Consider the following 26,636-nt stretch of genomic DNA (forward strand, 5'->3'; position numbering starts at 1 on the left):
CGCCTGCAGGAGTCGGGATTGGGTGGTCGGGAATTAACAGTGACGGCGGGTTTACCGCCACTGTTATTTCCGGTCCGCCCGACCTGTAATGAGGCCCATTGTCTCTTGAAAATGGTTCTCTCCCAGAGTCTTCTAGGTCTTCCAGTCCTAAGAGGCCTTGCATGCCTAAAGAAGCTGTGAGTATGTATGATGTGAGACTTGATATTTTGGATTGGTTGGCTGCTTTTGAGTATAACTATGGGATTCTGGGTTTCACAGGCAATCAGTTGATTTGTTGGCTTTTGTCTACGCTCCCCCGGGTTGCAACTGATGCTGTAATAGAGGTGGGGGAACTTGAAAGATTGGAGTATGAAAATGTTAAGCTAGCTTTAATAGCTAGATTTGGGAAAACTCCTTCCCAGTACCTTAAGAGGTTTAGGACCTTCAAAAAGCATGATGGTACTTCTTGGGCTACATGGGTGTGTGAATGTTTGAAACACTAAGTTCGAAAATGTTATGCTTGTGGGTCTACTGACCATGTGAAAGGTGATCCCAGATGCAAAGGCAAACCTTCAGGGATACACACTGTCTCCTTAGCCTTCTCCCCAGAGGAAGAAGTACCAATGGCAAGTGGAAACTTTCACCTACTGGCTGAGGAACCCATGAAAGTCTCAGCCAGTGTTTCTTTAGTGTCCCTGGGCCTGTGGGAACAACAGAATTTAGATGTCTATAATTCCATCTCAGACAATACTAAAGAGTATTATAAAGACAGTGTTCTTGTCAATGGTCAGGAGACCCCTGCCATTGGAGACACTGGGGCCAGCATTACTGTAGTGGATGAATCTTTTTTCAAGGTAGAGGATGTTTCTAAGGCACTCAAATACCTCACTAATCTGGCTGGAGGCCCTGTTCAAATGCTTCCACAATTACCAGATCTCCAGTTCAATGACATGGCTGTAAAGATACTGGTTAGTGTGCAGAGTGAGGTGCCTGGGAGAGTCCTGTTGGGGAATGACTTAAAAACTGTAGGAGTTGTATCAAGCACCCCCAGGCCTCCCAGCAAAAGGAAACAGGAGCAGACAAGGAGGGCCAGGGAGAGTATATTAGATGTCTCTCCGGAGGATGTTGTAGAAGAAACTATAACACCCAGCCCACAGGAGTTACTGACTGCAATTTCAAAAAAGGAAGAGCCAAAGGGGAAACCCAAGGTCTCAAAGAAGAAACCAGAAAGCACTCCTGTGCTACCAACAAGGACACCACTGAGACTGTCCAAAGTCACACCTGTGACTACTCCACCAGCTGAAGCTGAGAGGGAGAACCAACCAGGAAAGGTTGAATCAGCTGCTGATGAATCAGAGCTGGAAGAAGACCTTACCCCTGTTGGAGATATGGATCCTAAAGACCACCCTGAGCTGCAGTCTTTACTGACAGAAGGTGGCCCCTGTAGGGCAGACTTCAGCAGAGGTCAAACAGAGTGCCCTACTCTTGAAGGTCTTCGCCAACAAGCAGCGTCCCAGCTGGAAGGGCAAGAGCCAGGGAAGCATAGGTTGTACTGGGAAGCTGGCCTCTTACAGTGAACCTACTGAGTCTATTCCAGGGGACTACAGAAGACGTGTAGTGCCTCTGGAAAGCAGACAATAGTTTGTACAGTTAGCCCATGAGATTCCTTTGGCTGGTCACTTGAGTTTCAAGAAGAACAAGGAAAGCTTTCTCTGTATTTCTACTGGCCTATGTTGGGGTCTGATGTAGATATATTCTGTAGGAGCTGTCACACTTGTCAGACATCTGGCAAGAGTGGAACCAAGAATGTGGCACCCTTGCTGTCTCTCCCATTGGTGGTAGTCCCTTTTGGGAGGGTTGGAATCAACATTGTTGGTCCCTTAGACCATCCAACTTCTTCAGGCAACCGATTTATATTGGTTGTAGTAGACCATGCTACTAGGTGTCCTGAAGCCATACCTATGCAGACTGTTACAGCTCAGGCTGTTGCTAAGGCCCTACTTGGTATTTTTACCAGAGTAGGGTTTTCTAAGGAGGTCATCTCTGACAGAGGATATAATTTTATGTCCCACTACAGGAAGGCCATGTGGAAGAACCGTGGAGTTACTTACAAGTTCTCAACTGCCTATCATCCTCAGACAAATTGATTGGTTCAGAGGTTTAACCGTACTATGAAGAGCATGATAGGTGCTTTAGAGGAACCCTTTAGAAGAAAGTGGGACCTTCTACTACCATGCCTTCCCTTTGCTTATAGAGAAGTCCCTCAGGCGGGAGTTGGATTCAGTCCCTTTGAGCTTCTCTATGGTCATCCAGTTAGAGGTCCATTGGCCCTAATTAAGGAGGGTTTGGAGAGTGCTCCTCCCACAAACCAGTGAGAGTCACTGACTATGTGTTAGGTCTCCGGAGGAGAATGACACACATGATGACAGAAGCATCAGATAACTCAAAAGCAGGTCAGGCTCTGGTGAAGCATTGGCATGACCAGAAGGCCAACATGGTTGAATTTATTCAAGACCAGCTAGTTTTAGTCATGGTTCCTACATGGCAGAGGGCCTTACAGGGCAAATAGATAGGACCCTTCAAGGTTGTGGGCAAACTTGGAGAGGTCAACTATCTGGTGGATTTAGGCAATCCTAAGGAGGCTCCCAGAGTCTTTCACACCAACCGCCTAAAGGTTGATGTCACCAGAAGTGGGAGCTTTGCTTCTACCTTCAGCTCAAGAGGAGGAAGAGAGTGAACCTCTACGTGATCTCCTCAGGGGACAACCTTCATATGAGAAAATAGAAGGAGTTAATGGGCCTCATTACAAATCAGGCGGTCCGGAAATAACGGTGGCGGTAAACCCGCTGCCACCGTTGTTTCCGGACCGCCTGATCCCGACTCCTGCAGGCGGGAGGTGATGTTCCCGCCAGGTTTGACGAGGAAACACCGGCATTACGAGATGCTGCTGGTGTTTCCATGATCCCCATTCCCATTGTGTCCCATAGAACTCAATGGGAATGGGGATTACCACCATTCCGCCTCCGTGATTCCCGGAAAACCGGTGTTGCAATGCCCCATTAATTCCAGGAATCACGGAGGCGAAATGGTAATACGAGTCCGGCGGTAACCAGGTGGTTTTACCGCCTCGGTTACCGCCAGACCCGTAATGAGGCCCAGTGTCTCTTCTAATCTGACACTGGAACAACAGGGGTGCAAGTTTCTGTTAAATCAGTTTGCCTCCCTGTTTTCACTATCACCAGGTTTGAACCCTTGGGGCCAGCATGGTATTCTCACTGGTGACTGTTTACCTGTTAAAAGCAGAGGTTACAGGATGTCAGATAATGTTAGAACCAACATAAAGGAAGAGGTCAGCAAGATGCTTGATCTCGGGGTAATAGAGCCATCTACAAGTCATGGTCTAGTCCAGTTGTACTAGTGCCAAAAGCTGGATCCAAGGAGTTGAGATTCTGTGTGGACTATAGAGCTCTTAATGCAGTCACAAAGACTGATGCCCATCCTTTACCTAGGACAGATGATCTGGTGGATAAACTTGGTTCAGCCAGGTACCTCAGTACATTTGACCTAACGTCAGGCTATTGGCAAATAGCCCTGACAGACAATGCCAAAGAGAAAGCTGAATTTTCAACCCCAGCAGGCCTCTACCAGTTTCAGGTAATGCCTAATGGACTAAAGAATGCACCTGCAACATTCCAAAGGATGGTTAATCAAGTTCTGAATGGGATGGATGACTTCTGCATGGCATACTTGGATGGCATTGCAGTGGTCAGCCCTACTTGGAAAGAACATGTTGACCACTTAGGATATGTTTTGCAGGCTCTTGAGCAGGCCCATCTGACCATAAAGGCAAGTAAATGTCAAATTGGTCAGAGCAAAGTGGTCTACCTTGGCATGAGGTAGGAGGAGGTGAAATGAGGCCATTGCCTAGCAAGGTACAAGCTGTACAAGACTGGCCCACCCCTACTACTCAAAACCAGGTGAGAGCCTTCTTAGGTCTCACTGGTTATTATAGGAACTTCATTGAGAACTATGGGTCCATAGCTTCTCCCTTAAATGCAGTCTCCTCACCCAAATGTCCTGAAAAGGTCAGATGGAATGGGGAGTGCAGTCAGGCATTTAAAGGACTTAGAAAGCCATTTGTCAAGCTCCATTCCTAAAATCTCCTGACTATAGCCAAGCCTTCATTGTACAGATAGAAGCCTCCAATACAGGTATAGGTGCAGTTTTGAGTCAACTGGACGAGAAAGGTAGGGAACATCCCATCTGCTTCATTAGCAGGATGCTGAAGGAACTAGAAACAAGATGGGCAACCATTGAAAGGGAATGTTTTGCTATTGTGTGGTCACTGAAGAAGTTTAGACCATACTTGTATGGATCTACTTTTGTGATTCAAACTGACCACCAACCCTTGAGATGGTTAATGGAGATGAAAGGGGAGACCCCAAAACCATTGAGATGGTCAATCAGCCTCCAAGGGTTTCATTTTACCATTGAACACAGGTCAGGGTGTAATCACCAAAATGCTGATGGTCTCTCCAAAATGTTTGACCGACTGGAGTAAGGCGATTCATCCAGGGATGTATTAAATCGTCCTGTCCCTTAGTCTGGGGGGGACGAGTGTTAGGGAGAATTCTCAGAAATGTGCTTATTTCCCTTCACCTTAGAGACCCCCAGCAAATTGGCTGGATTTTGAGGACTTGTTTTTTTCCCCTGGAGAGAGTGTGAGCCTTTTCCCCCTCTCTCAGGTATTTTGATGTGTGCTTTACTCGTGTGTTCTTGGATTATGGCGTTTTAGATAACCCCATAGGCATCATCTTTTTATTGTTGTGTCACACAGCACCTTTAGTGCAGTGGCACCGTGGTGTCCTTTGGACTCCAGAAGGTTTACATACCTTCTCTGAGACTGATTTCTGTCTCCCAGAGAATGTAAAGTTAAATTGACTTCACTAGTCTTTTTAAATTCATAGACCCAGCACACACTATCTTCCTATAGATTGCTGGAGGGGTTGCCTTGCATCCCCTATGTCTAAACACTCTTGTAACAGTCAAATGTTACCCTTTCCTATTGAAATGGCTGGTGGCAGTGGTTTTATAATGGACTACCATGATTTTTCCCAACCGCGCACACCGGTATCTACAAATCGGGTCAGCCATGTTTTCCAATATGGTGCCCAAGACCCCTCTGTAAAAACAGACTCGGGTCATCTTTTGTTGCCATTTCTTTGTGGAAAGGTCCTTCTGGGGTTTAACTCTGCGCGCCAAACCAGGTCTGGTCCCTTTGTTTGTGAGCCTTTGGCGGGCTACAGGACTGAAGTCCGCCCATGGCATCTGAGTGATTGGGTTGGGCAGGAAGTGAGGGAGGTGCCCAAAACTCCCTGTGCTTAGTCCCCTAGGAAACCCAAATGTACTCTGATGTGATTGGCTGGCTGACTGTCCGGCAAGGACAGCCACCCTACTGAGCGAGTGGCAGCTAGGCTGGAATTAATGGGAGAAAACTGTTTAAAAGGCGAGTCTCCAGGACTGGAAGGCAGAGTACCACAGGAACGAAAGAACCGAAAACAAGCTGAAGGAAGACGACTGCTGCAACTCCTGGACCGTTGGTTTGCCCGGTGAAGCCTTGCTACCGGTCCGAATTGCCTGAATCTCCCCCGACAGAGAAGCTCCTTCAAGGACGGCTTATTCCTTTGTGTTGGTAGGACCAATCAACTCAGCAAACACCTGGACACCATTCTCTGGGCTGGTTAAGGTTAACCAGGGGGAAGGATACCAGTTTGTGTTTGGAAGCCACAGTTACTTGAGCTGAAATGTCGCCTTTTTGTTTGCTCTGACGATGATCCCGTTCAGTGCAGGAGTCCCCCAACGTCCTCCCTCTTGTCCCCACGACTGAGGCTCGGGAATATAGAGACCTGCAGGACCTGACAGGAACCAATGTCTTCAGCTGCATCTTTTTGCTCCACTTTAAGGTACTGTGCCATTTGGCTGAGAGATCCTAACTCTCGCGGTGGAAATTCGTGAAACTTTCCCAACTCATAGGCCTAATCAGCTTGTGACCCTGCATATTTTTCTTTATTGTCAAAACTACTTCTAAAAACGTTTAAAAAGACTGCTCTGTTTGTACCAGAACTGTGCTGTCCCATCCAAGCACAGTAGACTATTGACTTTGGCCTGGCCTATTGAGTCGAGCTGACCCACCTAGTACACTGAACCTTTGCATTATCTAAAAGAAGTGTCTTTCTAACCCTTTGTACAAACCTATGCTTTTTATTCCTATTTGAAAGTACTGAAGTGCCATTTGGCTCCTTTATCAGGGGAGCGCAAACTATCTTTATAACTTAGAGTTTGATGCTGTAGTATATTGGTGTTTACTATTGAGTTGATTTCTACTATTGAAAGTTTTCTAAATGACTGTGTAAATAAATGTTTAAGTAATTTTACCAGAAACCTTGAGTGTAAGTGTCTACTTGAACCCCTGTGATTGTGCTACTTCTGTGTAACTTCTGCTACTGCTCCCATTCCCTCTTGAGATAAGCCTGGCTGCTCAGCTCGCTACCAAAAGTGTGTGGTACAGACTTATACCAAAGGTTGGTTTTTGCTTACAACTGTAGTCCTAATTGTGTGTGGTGTTCCCAGGGGGTACTGCCTGCAATTCTGCCTAACAGTGGGTGAGGAGACAGATGAATGCCAAGGCATAAAACCTGTGGTTCGCAGCTTAACTGGGTCTGCGTACATCCATTATGAGTGTTCTGGCAGATCAGCAATGAACACTGGGGTAAGACCTATGATGGCAGCGTCTCAGGTTCGAGAGACACAGAATGAAGATGCTTACATGACAGTGCTGATGCAGCCTGTGCTTTGCACACCTATTAGGGATATGAACCCTGCTTGATTTCTGAGGATTCCTGCCTTTATTTCTGCCTCAGAGGAGCTATATATCTATTTGGTGGCAAACAGGCAGGGTTTTCCATTGTGGAATACCATAGAGGAAAGATTTCAATCCCCAAGAAAGCTTTTTGCAGAAAGGATTTGGTGAGCGACTGTCGGAGGGGCACTTAAATGAGGTAGAATATGCTAAAGACTGGGGGCTCTGATGAAGCCCTTCAATGCCTTCAATGAGGGCATGAAGCTTAGGACAAGCACTGATAAACAGTCAGTGTAATCAGTTGAAAACACCTTTGGGGAGGTGGTGGGGAGGGTTACAGCAATGGAGCAGTCACTGAGTAAAGTGAGCCGGAACTCGCCATGATACAGCAGCGGCTATGTGTGAAGAATACGCGAAGTATGATATACACAAGTTTAGGCACCTGGCAATTGAAGGTTTTTAGAGACTAGATATGAGACTGAAGTCCTCGGATATTACCAGATGCAGCTGGGGGACAAGGCAGGGCTGTCCTCTATCCCCCATTACTATGGGCCTCATTACACGGTAGGCGGAGGACCAAGGTGCTACCAGCACCTTGGTCCATGCCGGTAAAATACCGGCACCGCCTTGGAGGAAAGGGGAATTACCGCCCTATTCCAAGGTTGGTGGGGCGGTAATTCCCCCTTCCCCCATTGCCCTTCCCCATTCCCATTTTTGCCCCATAGGGCATAATGGGAATGGGGAAGGTGCTAATTACGGTACCGCAAATTGCGGTACTGTAATTAGCACCCTGGTCCCTTCGCGGGTTGGTTTTTAACGCCTGCTAAAAAGCAGGCGTTAAAGTACCAACCCGCAAAGGGACTTCGTAGTAAGGCGGTAAGGGTTAACGGTCACCGGTGCCATTACCGGTGACCGTTAACCCTTAACGCCTTCCGTGTAATGAGGCCCTATGTGTCCCAGTGGTGGAACCACTAGCAACAATAATCACGAAAGAAGAAAATATCAAAGGAGTGAGTTTGGTGCAGTAGAATAGAAACTGTGGCTATAGGATGATGATTGACTGGTAGTACTTCGAGGCCTGAAGGATTCTTTACCTGTTCAAATGAAAACAATCAGCAGATTTGGAGAAAGCTCTGGATACAAAATCCACTGGACAAAGTTTTACCCACCAACATGTACTGCCTTAAAGAAGATCAGATCGGATGCTGCTGGTGTCCAGATCAAACGAAATATCTGGGAATCTTGCTCACGAGAGACCTCGATGAGCTGATAAAGATGAACATGTCAGAAGCAACACAAAAACTTAACACTGAGCTGGGGAGATGGTCAGCTTTAAACCTGTCTCTCTGGGACACGTAAATGCGTTCAAAATGGTGGCAACCCCAAAGATTAATGATATCCTTGGGATGATACCACTCCTTCCTGGAAAAAGGATGTAGAAAGAGATGGATAAAAAAGATTCAGGCATTTGTTTTGGGACATGAAACCTCTGAGATTGGCTCTATGGAAGTTACAAAATGTTAGCTCTATGGAAGTTACAAAATGTTGAATATTACCACTTGGCTTTGTCGGCTCGTCAATTATTGGCATTCCTATTAGAAACTCCTGATGACTGGACGAAAGCTGAAACGAACAAGATGCGCTTGGCTGCCTTGACCACGTTTATGCAAAAGATAGAAAACTGCAACCTATTGACTGAATGTATCGGAACAGGCAGGACAGAGTTGTCATGCTTATTGGAACTAGACCCATATGCAGAGGTGAAGGCTTTGATCTGGCTAAAACCCAAATGTACTTATGATAAAAAGAATTCTACTGGTGCAATTGGCATTCATCTGGCACACGCTAGATAAATGATTTGAAAGGGAAATGGGTTTCATTTGAAACATTGAAAAAGAAGTAAGTGACGGAGAGATGTTCAATCGAACAGCATGCGAACATGAAGCCCATAGTTTGGAATCCTTGCAGACTGAAAGAGAAGAAAGGTAAGGAGAAGGAACCAGGGCAAGTCTTGTTGCAGATGGAGAGTCGAGGGCACCTGGCCTCTGAGTATATGCCATAGCTCAAAGCATGAACACAAGCAACACTGCACTACTGACAAAAAGGTCAAGGGAGTTAGGAAGAGAAATTCCCGAAGAGCGATGGAAATGCTTCTGTGAAAATGTTAAACTGATATCGCTCAACTGGGATGGTGGGGCCAGACAAATCAAACTCTTAAATAGAGTATTTCGGACTCCCCACTAGCTAAAAGAAAGTGGGTTGAGTGATTCAGATGCATGCCGGGTTTGTAATCATAGGAGGGGGTCACTGGAACACATGCTATGGGAGTGTTGTGACATTAATATGTTTTGGAAAGAGATTGCTATGATGATTAACAGTATTTTGAGAACAGGTATAGAATGTTCCTTTGAGACACTGATTTTGGGCTCAGATTCAATGATAGATTACTTATCGTACCCTCAGAAATGTTGGTAATTCAGAGCTGCTATGGCCTCTAAAAATGTAATACTGAGGGGCTGGAAGTTGGTTACACTGCCTACTGAAGCAGAATAGTTACAGGAATTGTGAAGAGTATCTCTTATTGAAAACATACTGTGGGGTAGACAAAAGAAATTGAAAATGTTTGAGGAGGTTTGGTCACGCTTTCTTAAAATGGGTACATAATGTTGGATTGGTAGTGGTGGTCAGGGTTGATTTGTACTTCATGTGATGCTAATATTGTACTTGTTTATGATTCAATTATCTGTTTTCACTTATTGTAAAATGCGAATCTAAAATGTGAATTCTCTCGACAGAAAGATCAGTCGAGAGAATTTAGGTTCAAAATGTTGAGAGTAAAGCTAAATCTATGCCCAACTACGGAAGTGTTACGGAGAAGGAGTAAGGTTCCTAAAGGTAAACGGTTGTGTCATTATTGTGTCCTAGAGGATGAGACCTTAAATCATCTGTGTGTCTCATGCCCAGATTTACGCAATGTGTGGGAGAAAATAACTGAGTTGTGCCCTAGACTGACTGAAGAGGATCTGTGGATCAGAATCTTAAATAGTAATGAACTCTCACTGTCAATAAGGTTATTAGAGTTTTTGGAAGTTGTTCTCAAAGAATGTTAAAAGGGAATACATTTGGTTTTGTGATTTCAAAAATATTATGTGAAAAGGATTTAAAGGATTTTTCTATTTTGAATTTTAACAAATTGTATATTTATTACATCTTTTAAATTTCGTTTTTAAAAGATGCATAAATTGCTAATATGATATTTGTATGTCGATTTGTGAAAAGTTCAGTTTTGTTCTAAAACACACAATAAATAAAATAAATAAATGTGAATGTAAATTTAAAAAATATATAATACCAGTTGAAGCCCGAACTTCAGATCGTGGGCCTTCTGGATGAGGATACATTGGTCACCCCATACCCTGAACTTGATGATCTGCCGACCAAATTGTTGGCGACACAAAATACTGACAGGCGGCTTCATCCAGAAACTGTGTGGGCTGTTGCCAATCCAGACTTAGGTGACACCTTGTGGGTGGTGTTATATTCTGCAGAACTATGGAATCTGATTTTAAAAGGGGTGTTCTTAAGGAAATACATTCTGATATTTCCTGACCCAAGGCCTGAAATTATACAGAGAAAGAAATCCTTACTTGAGGTTAGAGAGGTACTTAAGGTTTCCCGTTAAGCCTAAAGTGGAATACAAGGGCAAAAAATGCTCTTTTGCTCAGGAGGCTGCAGTGAATGCCCCCTGGAGGGGGTTAAGGGTGAGAGGTAGTCATAATATGCCAGTTTGATTTATTTTGATCATGGGTGTCCTTTGGGAGGGTTGGTACCTGGCCATTAGAGGCTAGTGCAGCTGAGGTGTTGTCTCCAGAGAGAGAGGATCATGAGCTGGTAAGAGCTTGACTTTCTCAACCGTCTTTGTCTATGGATTTCTCACTCTCTTTTTCCATCTTTCCTTCCCCTGCACTCCCTCACACCCACCTTTTGCGCCCATTCGGACCCCAAAATTCATACTTTTCTTTGATGTGTTAAACCAAGTTGTAGGTGACATTCTGTTCTATGGAAATGTAACTAATGTCTTCCGAGTCTATGTATTGGGGAAAGGAGTGGGTCTCGACATTGGATGCGTGGGTGTCACTGCAACATTGACTTTGATGTACGCAGTTGCCAGGGGTGTTGCTAGGTCTGGAAAAGACCCAGGGCAACGCTGATGTCTGAACTGTCGGTACTCGGGACCAGCTAGCCTTTTGGTTGTTGCTCCTGATATTCTATACGGGGCTACAACCAAAAGACCAGGGGCTATAGCCCCCTTAGCCCTCCCCCCTAGCAACGGCTCTGGCAGTGGCCATTTTGCTGTGCTTTATTGTTCTCCCTTTTTGGAATCTAGAAAACTTCCAATATAAATATAACATTAGAAAGAAATAGGTGTTGTTCTTTGATGCAAAATGAAACAGCAATATGTGTCACTTTGAATTCGACAGACTTAATTAGGGTTGCATATTTCGTTTGTTTCCCTTTCGTTGAAATGTGTCAGCATTTGGAATATAAGCTGGTGAGGCACTTGCGGTTGACTTCCACCTTCTCCGTTTTGCAACATGTGACTGGAATTCTTTCAAACTGTTGCTTGTTGCCTGAGGCACAAGGTGATACACATATTAAAATTGACCATAAGAATTTGGTTGACTTCAAAAGCCCCACAAGAAAGCCATACGTTTCAAGCGGCGTCATCAAACTGAGACATCAAAGCCGCTAGAGTTTAGGCACCATGTAATACAATTAGACAATAAGACTGAGGCAACATTATACATACCTTCACCTGCATAATTCACACACGAAAAGGGAGGATCGAGACGGAGGACAGCTCAGGGGCAACACATTTTTCTTGGAAGCAAGACAACACAGGTTTGAATCCTGGGGCCGGCGCAGGGGCTGGTCTCTGGTATTAAGCGCATTATAAAAGAACAATTAATGAAACCAGAAAAGCAACTCCTTGGGCTACTTTGAAACAAACACAAACGTGAGGTAGTGTTGCCCGCCCCACTCACAAGATCAAAGGTTTACTCAAAGAGGCAAACAAAGAAGTCGTTTGGGCTGTTGATAAACTCTTTAAAAGTCCTATGTTGTGTGAGCACTTCTGAAGTGGAGGCAGGAAGGCGGACAGTACTTCCAGATGCTTTTAAATCCCCACAGCATTTAGCTTTAAGAAACATCCCTGTAGCCGTTGCCACTGCCAGAAACTGAAGGTGCGTGAACGCGGAGACTAACATACAAGGAAGGATGCTCTTCACCACTCAAGCCAGTGACCACTTTGGACTATGTACCTTTGCAATGTCCACCAGTGTGCAGAAGGAAGGCCTTTGCTTCTGACATTGGCTAATTATTAGTGGTGGAAATGGAAAGGGGGATCGATCCCACATGAACCGGGGTGGGGGCGGAGTTTGGAGGAAGGGGCAGGGTCCCGATGCGTCGCAGTACAGTGGCAGGTGAACTCCTCAAAGGAAATGCTCAAAATTATAGTTTTTAAATGGTGCAGTTTCTTTTTTTATGCTGCTTTTTTCCAGTAACTACGCTGGCAAAATATAAAAGGTGCTCACCTTTTAAACCCAGCAATCAATAGTGCAATATTCCCTGGAGACAAAAAATATCCAAATATGAGACGTGCTTTGATGACAATTTTGTGTGGGATTTTATGCAATCGTCAACACTGGGAAAGTGCAACCTGGGGGAAATCCTAGTAGCCAAACACTTGAGCAAGTTTGCCAGTCTGAAAAACACCCAAGGGATGCTGTGTCTGCCCTCAGAAAAAAGCACACTGCCCACCCACATGTATCCTTCCCTTGTACCCCGAAAAGCAGTACAGGGCCATAATCAGGTAAAATAACTTCTCCATTCTCCAGGATTGTAAGCGCTCTTGCCACATGATATCCTGCCCACGTACTCACAGCTCACTTGCCCTCTCATCTCCCCTCCCCCGTTTGGATTTCAACTTTCAACAATGCTTTGCTTTATAAAAGATGGCCTGAAAAGTACACAAACCATAGTACGGTATGCACACACATCGATGTAAGGATTTATATATTTGTATGCGTACCTTACCATTGTTTCTGTACTTTTCAAGCCATCTTTTATAAACATAAGGAGAAATATGGTAGGCAAAACGTGTACAATTGTGACATTCCCACTATCTTGACTGAGAGACTACAAATACCAGAATCCTTTCTGGCATATTTCACTGAGCCACCAGCTTTGTGTATGTTCCCTGGTGAAGCTGGGGGCTTTGTAATGTATTCTGTGCTGCGTGAGCTCGCACAGAGCAGATTTGATCACCGATCCGCCAGGCCAAGCCGGGGCTGAGGCAAGCCGGGTCCCGAGATCCGGCCAGACATCTGAGGCCAGATCTCCTAGCCAGCAAGAGCCGGCCCATTGGCCAGAGCTGCTACTCGTGACTTATATATCCAAGTTCCCCCAAGAGAGGAAAAGGGGATCATTCTGCCACACATGTTCACGCTCACCTGATTTACAAGGACCTCCTTTTTTTAGACTACTCAACAACCTGGGAACTGAGGACCGAGGTTTGACAGAATCCACTGATGAATGTACAATTTGACTGATGCACTTTGCACTTATGTTCTCACTGTAGCTTTATCATTGTTTTGTATGGCTTCATGCATGTGCTTAATGTGATAAATACATTTGGTATACTGCATATGCATTTGGTATGCAAACTGTGCAAATATTTCTCATGAAGCATGACCTTGTCGTGCATATTTGGGATTTGCTCCTAAAGGGATAACTAGGGTCGGGCTGGGGCATAAAACTGTCTCGGGCACCAATGAATAAGTACCCCACATTTGCAAACGGCAATTTGTTCCTTTTGTGACACTGAGTATTACCCAAGGGGGAGTTTTTTTGATAAAATGTGATGAACATTGTTCATTTTAAAGAATATGTATTCAGCAACACTGGTCAAAACTACTAGCTGCATGGTGAAGTAACTCATCAAACTGGCCCACACTGGCCATAAAAGTGGCCCACTTTGACCAAAAAAACGTGCTCAGGCTAGCATTTTGCGCTTTTGTTATGGGCCAGTTTGAGCCTGGGGTTAACTACCCCTCACCGCTTGATATTTACAGGGGAACAATTTCCTATGCTTGTTGGGGGTTTCTTGCAGGCCTACCAAAGATAGAGGTTTGAAGGGCCTAATTCCTAGAAGCGTTTTATAATGGCAATACCCTATTGGCCCTTTGCATACCCAGTAGTTGATAAATGGTGGAGGAGATTAAGATTCCGTGTGTGTGTGTGTGTATATATATATATATATATATATATATATATATATATATATATATATATATATATATGATGCGCTTCCGTTTTTGATTAACGTGGGAGGCTGCTTTGCGCAAGAGGGGGAGAACCCTGCGTGTAAGGTCGCCGCCCCCACTCATCTGAGGTCAGCGACACTGGGAACCGTGGGGCCCCTCCACCGCCTCGAGAGCCCTGCTCAGAGATGAGTGGGCGTCTTGTGCGCCGCCCACGCCCTGCTCTACATAATCAGGCAATTACATTCGATTTGTGTAACTGAAAGTGGCGCTAATGAAGTAGAAATAGACATGATGAGGCCGAAGCAGGGCGCTCCATGCTGCAGTTGGTTGTCGGGCGATTGATCAGCATGTGGATGCCAGCTATATGACAACAACGGTGTCATCAGGGAACTGTGCCAAGTCATCCTCTTTCACAAGTATATGAAACAGTGCACAAACAAAGCACTTTCCCAAAACGCATCTTCACGTCAATACAACAAACCTCATAAAATGCAGTGATTATATACCCATGGGGAACACTGAAAAGCACACCCACAGCAAGCGCCATGTGGACCAGACATGACGTCAGAAAGGACAGGAGCACGCAGGGCACGCAATGCAAATCAGCCTGGTGACAAGAACAAGTGTCGTGTTGCAAAAAGAATATGCGATTTATTAGGATCATTCGCAGGGTGATATGTATGTGTGGTGGCATGTTTCATACATAATCCCAGTACCCGGCAGTACAATTATATGGCATTCTTTTGATTAAAAAAGAGCTGTCCTTGGCTGATAAATTGTTGCACGTGGAAAAGGACCAGAGATCGATAGTATCGGGGTATTCCGAAGTAGGTACGACATAGGGGCATTCTGAAGCAGGCACGAGTCATTCTTCAAGACAAGGTATTCACCCACCCCATGAAACAGCTGCTTTTCCGTCAGGGTGCATTTCTGGGGACCAGTAATGAACTGAGCGGAGCGAGCCCCAACCCTCGGGGTGGCCAGCACAGGCAGCGCCATTTCCTGCTCGCGTTGCTGCCATCGCTATCTCGCTTTCTGACGCCTCGAAGCCAATTGAGCTCATGGGCCGCATGTGTGTCGGGAGCATGTAGGGGGGGGGGGGGGTGAAAGCAACACAATGACGTGAGTAGCTTCGGTGGTGTGTTCGCAGCAAGAAAGGCGCATTACCCAGAATTAAGAAGCACCTGGAATCAAAGGAGAGTGAAAGGCAGGGCAGAAGCTACACAAACGAGCGCTCTGGGGGCGACTCTCCATCCACAAATGAAAATGAGATAATATCACGCACTGAACAGGCGCACGGTGTAGTGCCAGCTTCCTCAAAGGGGTTGGGGCCAAGCAAAATGAAACTGGGAGGTTTCCGAGCCCTGCCTTGTCCGTGGCCGGACGCGCTCCCTGGCGTTCTACTCGTACTGCAGCTACAGGTGGTATGTAAGATGGAAAGGGGGGAGGGGGGCGACCACCTCGCTGCCGCGCGCCTGGGAACGGAGTAGGCCACACACCGGCATCCTGGGCACCCGATGCCAATCGCAGTCTTGCCCAAGTGTTCCTCCACGGAGCAGCCGCCCGTCGTCCTTTTTTAGCCACAGAAAGAGCCGCACGGCGGAGGCCCCTGGGTGGCAGTGGTTGTCAGTGCCCGGAGGCTGGCTCTCCTCTTATTCGTCGCTGCCCACGCGCCGCAAGCCTCGCGGGTAGATCTCGTCGTAAGGCGGGGGCATCTCGTGGGGAAGCGGGTAGCAGTAGGGGTAGGAAGGGTTCAGCTCGGGGTCCATGGGCGAGTAGCCGGGCAGCTCCACGGACGGGTGTCCGCCGCAGTGCACCTCCACTCCGGCCTCGTCACACACGTGGAAGACCCCCACGTTGATGTAGGAAACGGACTGGAAGGGACGCGGATCCGGGCCGGCGCGGGGAGGGCGGTAGTCCTCCTCGTCCTCCTCCACAGAGAAAAGAGATCCGCGGCTGTGGCGCCCCCGCCGCCGGGCCCTGCGGTCCCGCCGCCGCTGCTGGGCTGCCTTGTAGTTCTTGACCAGCAGCAGGTTGAGCAGCCCCAGCAGGCACTCCAGCGAGTTAAAGATGGTGGAGATGACCAGGCCTCGCTGGTAGTCCTTGAGTTTCTGGCACTGGGCGCCCCCGATGCCGCCCTCGGGCACCCGGGTCCCTGCTGCTCGCTGCACACAGTGGTGGGAGTACTTTCTCTCCACCAGGGACACCGTGTCCCCGTCGATGACCGCGCCGGCAAAGGCGCTCAGCACGCCGAGCATGAAGACCAGCACCCCCAGTAGCAGGAAGTTCTGGCTGCCGCCCTCGGGCTTGCCGTCGTCCTCTCCGGGCTCCTCGGGCGGGCGCCCCGACCCCCGCCCCGGCGGCTGCTCCCGGCAGCAGAGCAGCGCGGAGCCGAGCAACGCGAGCCCGGCAAGTAGAAGCAGTCCAGAGTAGAAGGCTCCGGCGGCGGCGCCCAGGCGGAAGGGCTCCCCGCGCAGCTCGGAGCCCAGAGAGAAGCACTTGAGGCCCACGGCGGCCGCGCTCAGCGCGCAGGCGAGCAGCAGGCAGCTGGAGAGCGCGGCGCAGGCTCCCCGGGAGCTGCACTTCATCCTCCGCCGCCCTCCGCCCGTGCGCTCGCCCGCTCGCCCCCTTCCTCATCCTCCCGTGTCCTCCTCCGCAGCAGCCCGGCCCGGCAGGGAGGGGGCGGCGGGCCGCGGCCACATGATGCTTCAGGCGGGGGCCGCCGACTCCCCAGTGCTGCCGCTGCTGCTCCGCTCGCTGCTCCGCGGCAGCCCAGCCTGCTTCCCGGCGCGCACAGCCCGCGCTGCCCGCAGCATCCGCTCCGCCGCTCCAGCAGCGCACGCCGCCTCCTGCTGCAGCCGCCGTGTGGCTCTGCCTCCCGCCCGCCCTCCGCTTTTATTGCTCCCCCTCTCTCCCCGACTCTTCCTGCTTTGGTGCTTTTAAGAAGCGAATTAATAATGGATGAAAGGCAAAAAAAAAACGAAGAATTTGTGCTGAGTCCGAGGACGAAGTAACGTGGCGAGGAGAGCTGCACAGAAATCCCTCCTCACCGGGAGGTCCGGGGCTGCCCTTCCTTAGAGCGAGCCTCTTTCCTGGAAGAAGACCCCTCCCGTCAGAACTGACTCCCACTCTCCAGAGTGGGCCCACTGCCTACGCGAGGCACTGCCAAGGACCTAGAATTGGCCCCGATCCGCGTCGAGTGGGAGGTAAACAGTGCCAGAAACCGTGTCCCTCGCCTGCTCCCCCAACAGGCATCCATAGTAAAGAGTTCGTACCCCCTGCAACACAATGCACGGCCGGCACGTGGGGCTCTGCGCACAACCACTGCAGGTCGAGACGACACATCTGGGCCGCGATGTCTGACTCCTCCCGTCACCTGCGTCCCCCAGCCAGCTGCGAGATACTAGCAAGGACTGCTTAGGTAGGCTGTCATCTTCCAGAGGGGGTGACACGAGTGTCATTTGCAAATGGTTGATAATGACATCACTTGAAATCGTGCCCACGCTCAGCACACAACATGTGCTGGAAGAAAGCTGTTACGGCCTGCGACAGGGCCGTGCTCTAGCGGCCACACGCGGGGAACAGCAAGGACACGCAAGCGCACGTACAGCCGATCCACACTGACCCCATTCCTTCTGGCCGCCGGAGCTCTTACGCAACGGCATGAGTCACAACACCCCAAACCGCGAACCAGTTTTCTTTACAAAGATCCCCCATTGTGTAATGCGCATCCGTCAATAAATACGAGTCGTCGACAATGTCCACATGGAGAATCTAGCCAGCGGAGTCCGGTCTGTGCGATTCAGGTGCCAGTGTCGGCGACCCAGGCTCGGCCAAACTACCGCAGGCGCTCTTATTTCCGTGAGCCACACCGCGTGGTATCAGCAGAAGAACACACCTCCCAATGCAACCCTTCACTCGGTGGGCCATTATTGCCAGTGCATGGAGTGGCCGTGCAGCAGAGCCAGGCTATTCCCGAAGGTTGCAATGCCAGGCCCCAAGACTGAGAAGGCATGTTTGTCAGGACCAGTTACCGATAAGTGCAGGCACTCAACTAGCAAGCTAAAACGTATGGCCGTCAAAGCACAAAGCTGCATTTAACTGTGTTTCGTCCTTTTTCAGACAACACCTTTTGGTGCGTGCTCGTTTTCAACCATTCGAACTCTTGAGACGTTTTAGATAGAGAGGTTTACGATTCTGTGGTCACGGGTGCTATTGGGAATTGAGTTCTTTGTCGGGTATTTGCTTCTCCTTGTAAACTCACACCCGAGGCTCAGACCAATGAGTATGCCGGCTCACCAAGAGATTACTGGTGTCAGTGATCGTGGGGGGCATTCGAACTGAAGGCACGTGACCGGAAAGCACAAATCACATTGCTATCATGTTATCAATTTGGGCCTAATATAACCAAGAAACGTGAAAAAAGGCGGGATGCGTGCTACAGTGTAACACGACGAGTAGTATCAAGGATTGCTGCAGTAAGACCGAGCTATCCCCCAAACCCATGGATGCCTTTCTATATATCCCACAAGTCATGTTATCCACAAGGGCAGTGTTTCGCAGTTCCTCTTACATACGTAACGAAGTAGTGTGAGGCTGATCGGAGGTCGTTGGAAGTTACTGGATCAACATTGTAGACTGGGGAGGCTGCGGCTCCTCCTACAGCGTCAGAAGCAATTCGCGGGCACCACATCCCCGGCCTGTGCACCGCTGTCCGTGGTGCTGACGTCCCCGGCCCGTGCACCGCTGTCCGTGGTGCTGAAATTCCGCACCGTTCAACGCGCCGTGCGCGCCTTCCAAAGAGATGTCTTCTAACACAGGGCCACACACGCGGGTGAACGAAAACCACAGCCGCTTAGCCACAAGCCCCTGCGACTCACTTTTTGGAAGGCATTTATGCCCTGAGCCTCACCTGCATGCTTTCAATCTAATCAAATAACTCCACCCCGCAGTATGCCGTTCCATAACAGCAGCACACGAAGATGACACGTGTGCCCATCGATACAACGTTACTGTTATTAATCAGTAGGAAAACTGAGTGGCATTAAAATATTTTTAAAAAAGCATTCCTTCCCAAAAATCACAAGTGCACTATTGCCATGGTGCCGGGTCAGTGCCAGAAGATTTAACCATATTGCAGCGGCTTCGCTCTAGCAAAGAGGGCTTCGGCTAAAATGTTTGCACCGGCAAAGCTTAATGCAGCAGCTACCAGTAGTGAACGCTAGTAAAGAGCTTGGCGGCACTACCTGATTCCTCTTCCCTCAAGTAGGGGCGGCATTGCCCGGATCGCCAGGTTATAGCTAATAATGGGCAAGAAGGCAAGCTTTGATGAAGCAACACGCGCACCCCTCAGCTAGCCATTCCCATAGTGGCAGGGCTGCGAACCGGATCCCCAGCAAGCATTTATGCCCGAAGTTGCTGATCCAGAATAGATAGGGCGAAGCGAATTCCAAAGGAAGTAAGCACTACTACCCGAGCAGGGGGGCGGGGTTGGGCATTACCCGGACAGGTAATGCCCCGGCCAGTTCAAAGTCTGAGCGAAGCAATGGCATTGACAATAGCGTGGGGCATTAGCTGCCACGGTAAAGCCCCCCTGCAAGGGTAACATTGTTAGTCGTACCCCAAAACGTTGTACCAGTGTACTAATAGTGTTTTTTTTATAAGTTGGGAAACAATGTGTTCGCCATTTCTCAACTTTAAAAAAATGGCTGCCATGGATCGGGGAGAAGGGAACTACACGTCCCTTCTCCCTTTCTCAGGCGGCCATTCTCGGGTCAGTGACCTGCCGGGAATAGTAGTGTACCCGGCGCCAGCAAGGGATCAAGTGGCGCCAGGTAAGTGGGGTGAGGGTTGGGGAGAGACGAGATGTGGAAAAAGAGGAGTGAGGTAGGGGTAAGGGGATGCAGGGGAGCGCTCACTTACCTGGTATCCACAGGGGGAAATGGCAGCCTCCAGATCGCAGAAGGCTTGGAGCGGGGACTTTACCGTGTGCTAATGCCCTAGTTCTGACCCTCCTCATTGGCTGGGAGGTCAAAGCCACGCCCCCACTGGGTACTAATAGTAACCCCCTTGCTTAACTAAGCATCTGTAGTAGAGCGGCTCCAATTACTGCCTTTGTAGTTTTGGCTCCGCATTTCCAAATGCAGGAGTTGTAAATTATCCTTCATATAGTTCCACTGGGAACTTATCCCCTCTATTCACCGTCTTATTCAGAGACACAGGAGGTGCTGCGCCCTTGCACAGGTTGGCAAGGAAAATGATTATGCCAGAGGTACACTCAGAACCTCACTGGTTTCATCGCCAGCTGATCTGAAATAAACATAGCCCCGAGTTCCAGATGGATATTGTAGGTTGAAACATACTTCAGGGCTACCAGTTGCTGATGAAGAAGAATATTTTCTTCCAGTTGCAACACATTACTATTCGCATATCCCCAAATTGCTGACAAATAGGAAGTGGCAGTAATCATTCTGGCCTTTACATTTATAAAAAAAAACGTTATTTATTGGGTGCTTGACATAGCCGCAAGGGTGCTCAAGTCAACAGTACAAAACAAGGCATCATCAACAGAGAAATTGACATATTACCATACAGTACCAGATTTCATCTCAGAGAGACGTACTGGCCCACAATATGAGGGCTAACTGAATTGTGGACAATTTCACCAGATTCAGGGAGGGTCAGGGGATTTATGTCACCAAGTTCATCCTCAGTCAGTGATGGGAAATGCGCTTGAAAGGGGGGCCAAATGTCTACAGTCCTGCAGCAGGCCAGCTCTTCCAGATCCGAGGCCCATGTAACATCCCGGAGCCACTGCTCCACAGTAGGGCGAGAGGCTCTAAGCCTTACCAGCAATATACAGTGCACCACAAAGACCAGCACGTTTACAGAGGGTGCCCTGCCGTGGTAAAGGCTCATGAAACAAGCAGTTCAGCCTTTTCAGATATAGCATCGCAAATGCTGGCCCAGTATTCCGCAATTTTCAGGCAGGTCCAAACCATGTGAAAGTAGCCTGCATCACCTGAGTAGCATCTGGGGCAAAGGGAGGAGTGGTCCCGGGACATAAGGTGCAGTCTAGCTGGGGTGTAGTGGAATCTTTGTAAAACCTTAAATTAAATTAGCTGGAAACTAGAAGGAGACCAGGCGAGTTGTTTATGAGTGGGGAACCTTTGATAAGAATTGGATTCCTGAATGTTAAGGGCCTGAATTCCCCCCAAAAAGGTCATTGTTGGGGAGGGAGTTTTGACAGTCAACAGCTGACATACTATTTGTTCAGGAAACCAGATTCAAGCAGAACGAGGAATACAACCTCAGGGGCAATGGGATTGGTATAGTTGTTTGGTCATCAAGTCTGGAAAGAAAGGGTGGTGTGGGGATATTAATTAAGAGATCTTTGGGTTTACAGGTACTGAACCTTAAGAAGGGGTTGAAAGGTCACTTCCTGGCAGTTCAACTGCAATTGAATTGATTAGAAGTGAACGCTGTGTATACTGTATGTCATTTTAAAATAGATGTTAATTGAATGTATGTAATAGGTAGCAAAGGGAGGGTTAGAGTCAAAATCTACCCTAGTCATGGGCGTTATGGGGAGGTCACGCAACTGTTGGCCGTGGAGCTAGATATTAGCTGTCTCAGAGCAATGGTAAAAGATCACCAAACGTTAAAAGAAGTCTGATTCAATTTATCAACAGAAATAGGTTTTTAATTCAAAATAACATGAAAGACATACATTCATAAATAGGCAAGTGCCTTTAGGTAGCACGTTTCGTACGAATATGGAAGTACATTGTGGTATGCATAAGAGTGGGTTAGTAGCATAAGTGACAATTATTTCTTGTATTGCTGGACATCAATCATGTAGCAATACGCCAACATTGTCGACACATTGGTTGATGGTGTTTTTTTGATTCACATGGTACTTAATTTTTTAATCATGGCCGTGGTGTGCTGTATGAAGGAGGGCATCTGGCAGATAAATGGCGGGAGAAAATGATCGATATAAATTCACAGTCGTTCTAGAACAGATCCAATACCGGTCACAATTGGTCTGCCGGGCAGATTTTCAATGTTTTTGTGAATTTTTGGAAGTAGGTAGAATGCTGGGATAATCGGATGATGGTTGACTAGAAATGCCTTTTCGTCTTCGTCTATCCAGCATTCTTTGCATGCGTGGCACATATGACTTTCAATTTCTGAAAGTATTCTGGATGTTGGATTGGTGGTTATCTGTCTGTAGAATTTTGTATTTGATAGTTGTCTGGTAACTTCTTTGTCATATAGATCATTGCTCCAAAGGACGATCCCGCCCGCCTTTGTCTGCTGGTTTAATTAAGAACTCATGGTCACCTTCTAGTGATTTGAGTGCAATCCTTTGAGACTCGGATAAGTTGTTGTTCAAATGTTTTTTCTTGTCGTCGAACATGTTGCGCATTTGCAGAAGAATGCGGTTTTCAAAAGACAACATTTCTGGGCACACCATAGATGATAGGGGTGTGAAGGTGGATGGAGTTTTTAAGCCGGTTGATTTAGGTGGTTCCTTTTCCGGGCTGCCTCTGTGTCTCTGAAGAAATAACGTAGTCGGATGGTACGGAAACATTTTCGTAGTTCAACTTCTGTATTAAATCAGTCAGCGTGTGTACTTGGGATGAAGCTGAGTCCTTTGCTTAGAACACTCGCTTCATCAGAGGACAAAACATGGTTGCTTAAGTTGAAAATGGGGATCACCATGCCTGTTGCGCTCGTGGGACCCATTATTGTGTGCGCATTGGGTGTTGGCTTTGGTATCGTGGTCGACCGCGTTGTCCTCGCCCTTGAAAAAATTGTTATTGGTTTGGGGCTTGTGGTGGGTTGGGTTGTACACTAGTTGTTGAATCCGAGTAGCTGCTGTTAGAGCTGTTTGAAAATGTAACAAATTTCTTCCTCTGTTGTCTTCGTGGATTTTGTCTGTTGGTGGATGCGTTGAAATTCAACTGGTTGTAGAAACCAGGAACAAGCTAGGGGTATGTTTTTTCTTCCTTGTAGTTCTTAATATCGTTTTGTAGTTTCTACCGTTTTTTTTAATCAATTGTGAACCTTTGAAATTTCTTTATTTCTTCTTCAATTTTATTCAGGTGGGTCTTTATTTCCAGTATCACTGAATCTTTTTTGATTTGGTCTTCAAGAATTCGGAGTTCTTCTTTCTGGGTTTTCGTTTCCTCCTCAGCTGTTTCAATTACAAGAATAACCTAGTCGTGTGAGCATTTGTTGCCGATAACGGTCACTCATCCACCACCACCTAGGACTCTAAGTGCACCAGTCGAAAAAACTAGGCACAATTACCATATCTAGCAGAAATGTCACACACCTAATAGTACCCAATGGACATTTTCTTTTAGATTTGTCTGTCTGACGTTGCAGACCGCCTTCCAGCCACACTAACTTACCAGCAGCTGGTCCTTTACTAAGTTCTTTGCCATGGCGTTTACTAAATAACCCTGATAGGTCACCTTCCTTCTTTTTACACTTCTTTTTACATTTCTCAATTCGCTGGTACTTTTTAGGTCACCAAGTCTTTTAATTCCAGCTTTTTACCCTTAGGCACACATACTTCCTCTGCAACAGCGTCTTGACCATAAATCTATGTCCTGAAGACAGTTCGGTGCCCAACAGCAGCACTGCTCCATCTTAACAGCCGCTGCTCCTTCCTATCAAGCATCGAACTAGAAACACCAGCAACCAATGTGTCGACAATGTTAGCGTATTGCTACATGATTGATGTCCAGCAATACAAGAAATAATTGTCCCTTATGCTACTAACCCACTCTTATGCATACCACAATGTATTCCCATATGCATACAAAACGTGCTACCTAAAGGCACTTGCCTATTTATGAATTTATGTCTTTTATGTTATGTTGAATTAAAAGCCTATTTCTGTTGATAAATTGAATCAGACTTCTTTTAACGTTTGGTGATCTTTTACCATTGCTCTGAGCCAGCTAATATCTAGCTCCACGGCCAACAGTTGAGTGACCTCCCCATAACGCCCATGACTAGGGTAGCCTTTGACTCTAACCCTCCCTTTGCTATGTCTGTCTAACCCTCTAGACTCTGGCCCCCTCACAAAAAAGAGGGTTTGCCCCCATTGATTCTCGAGACCAACAATAGTAATTAGGTACTTTTGCATTCCCTGCTTGCACTTGTAAAGATTTACAAAACAGCACAAACCCTATTTCGAATGGGCATGGGGACATGTAACGGGCATGTGATGGGTGACATGCCCCTGGTAGCCCCTTACTATGAGGGAAACTCCAAGAGTTATATTGACCATATTCTTTCAGACATTATGCATTGAAAAATCACTCAGGAATTTAAGTTCTGCCCAGAACAAAAAGTGATCACTTCCTGATTGCAAATGTCCTTAATATGCCTATGTCAACGAGCAGAACAGCATTCCCACTGGATAACTCTGTCCTTTGTTGTTCCAACAACAGAAAAATGTTGAAATGGGACACATTGGATCTGAGGTTACCATGCCAGGAATCATTCCTGACATGTTGCCCTGTTTGGAGATAGTATTAGCCCAAGGCCCCTCAAATGATGAGAATGCCTGTAATAAGAACCCTGGTTGATTTGATGCAGAATATAGAAGCAAAGAGTACCATCTACAGCTAGCACTCAAATCAGCCAGACTGCTCGATCGTAGCCGTCTGTCTAGTACTGCAGTAAAGTACTGCCCTATCTCCATGCTCGACCTCTCAGGGAAGATATTCGGCAACTTAGTCCTCAATATATTAGGGCAATGGGCAGAAGACACCAACTGCATTAGTAATCTTCAAGCATGATTTAGGAGAGGAGTTGGCACCACAAGACAGGCTTTCAGACTGAGTATCCTGATAGAGAAATAGGTTGTTCTGGGCTCTGGTTTGTTATATTTAATTTTCATAGACCTCAAGACAGCATTTGACAGCATCACTGTTCTGAGCTATGGAAATCACAAAAATATGAATATTCCCAGCTCCTTGCTCAGTCCTTTGCCGTTGCTGTAGACTGGCAACATTGCTACGGTTAGATGGAGGAACAGTGCAAAATACACTAGGCAGTTCCCAGTAGAGAAGGTGGTGCTACAGGGTTGTGTTGGCCCCCACCCTCTTCTCCTTTTAGTTCAAGGGTAATGTCAGTTATCTAGCATTAGACTTCACTGATTCACATCTTAATGTATGTCGGTGACGCTGTTCTAGTCTCCCGAACCACTAGTGGTTTAACAAAACTATCAGGACAGCTTGTCATGTTCTGTGATGAGAAGGGCCTAAAGGTGAACACCAGCAAAATGAAATGTATGCGCTGCAGAAAGAACATTAAGAAATATACTAACACAGTCATCCAGCTGAGCAATCTTTAACTTCTTTCTGAAGTTTGGTAGTAATGTATTTGGTGCTGCCCTGGAAATCTATAGATCCCAGGGTGTTGGAGCAGCTGCTTATGGTGCAGGACTATGGGGCCATGGCAGACACTCTTATATAGCAACAACAGAAAATCTTTTTCTTAAGAAACTACTTATGTTATCCAAGAGCCCTTCCAATCTACTTTTGCTTCTTGAATTAGGAATCACTAGTATCAACAAACTAATCACCCTCAAACCCCTGTTATATTGGGCTAGGCTCTCGTACCACCGAGAGGTGGGTAATTATCATGAATCCCTTGGGGATCTGAAGAGCCGCAAAGATTCCAGTACCCTACCATGGCTAATCCATATCAGATCCACACTTCATTTGAACCTGGGGCAACTTTGGTATGATCCCGAGAGTATTCATGGGAATAGCAGTAGATTCATTAAGGAGGCCTTCAGAGAATGGGTGCACTGGAAGGAGGCCACTGTTTTCCCTTAGTTTGTCAGCTGGAAGGATTTATCGGTGAACAAAACTACATGGGATTGTGAGAGCTACTTGATGAATATTCAATCTCCATATGCACGCTCTCTTTATATGAAAATGTGAATTAAAATTGGCCCCCTAGCGCACCTCACAAACGTATGGTACTGTACTAATAATGTCTGCTGCCCTATCTTCAAGGTTGTCGCTGAAACTCTCCAACACTTTTTATCTGCCCAGGGTACTCTAGAATTCCCTCAGGGATTCTGAGATCTTGTCTTAACAATTACAGAGTACATACACTGAACAGTGCTGAGAGTTTATATAGATGTTCCACCCTTCCTGGTGTGGTGGTTGCTGTATCCAGCTATTTAGTTAGGGCTTGGAGAAGGAGAAAAACTGAATTGAAAGTCTCTTGAGTATTGAATTTTACTGGAAAAAGTTATTAGATGTTTTAATGTGATGTATTGCTTTGTACATATTTTTTCAAAGCGCCCTTTATGAATGTTATTTTATTATGTCTGTTATTATGGTAATGTGCCAAAATAAAGCTTTTCTACTACAACATTATATGACGAATAGCAGGCATTCGCCCTTTTCCCCAAGGCAGAGCCTCCCCTGTGA

At 47.0% G+C, this 26,636-nt stretch overlaps 1 protein-coding gene and 1 long non-coding RNA gene across 4 annotated transcripts in view; both read right to left on the reverse strand.

Annotated features, from left to right (window-relative positions):
- LOC138510592 (uncharacterized) overlaps positions 1–26,636 on the reverse strand; it is a 357,934-nt gene that overhangs the window by 25,555 nt on the left and 305,743 nt on the right. The gene's annotated exons all lie outside the window — the stretch shown is intronic.
- On the reverse strand, positions 14,790–17,727 carry TMEM271 (transmembrane protein 271). The gene has a single exon (XM_069626360.1). The coding sequence runs from the start codon at positions 16,749–16,751 to the stop codon at positions 15,816–15,818; it is 936 nt and encodes a 311-aa protein (XP_069482461.1). The 5' UTR covers positions 16,752–17,727; the 3' UTR covers positions 14,790–15,815.

Source organism: Ambystoma mexicanum, chromosome 6p, assembly GCF_040938575.1.
Source record: "Ambystoma mexicanum isolate Mex_15411 chromosome 6p, UKY_AmexF1_1, whole genome shotgun sequence".
In the NCBI taxonomy this organism is placed as follows: domain Eukaryota; kingdom Metazoa; phylum Chordata; class Amphibia; order Caudata; family Ambystomatidae; genus Ambystoma; species Ambystoma mexicanum.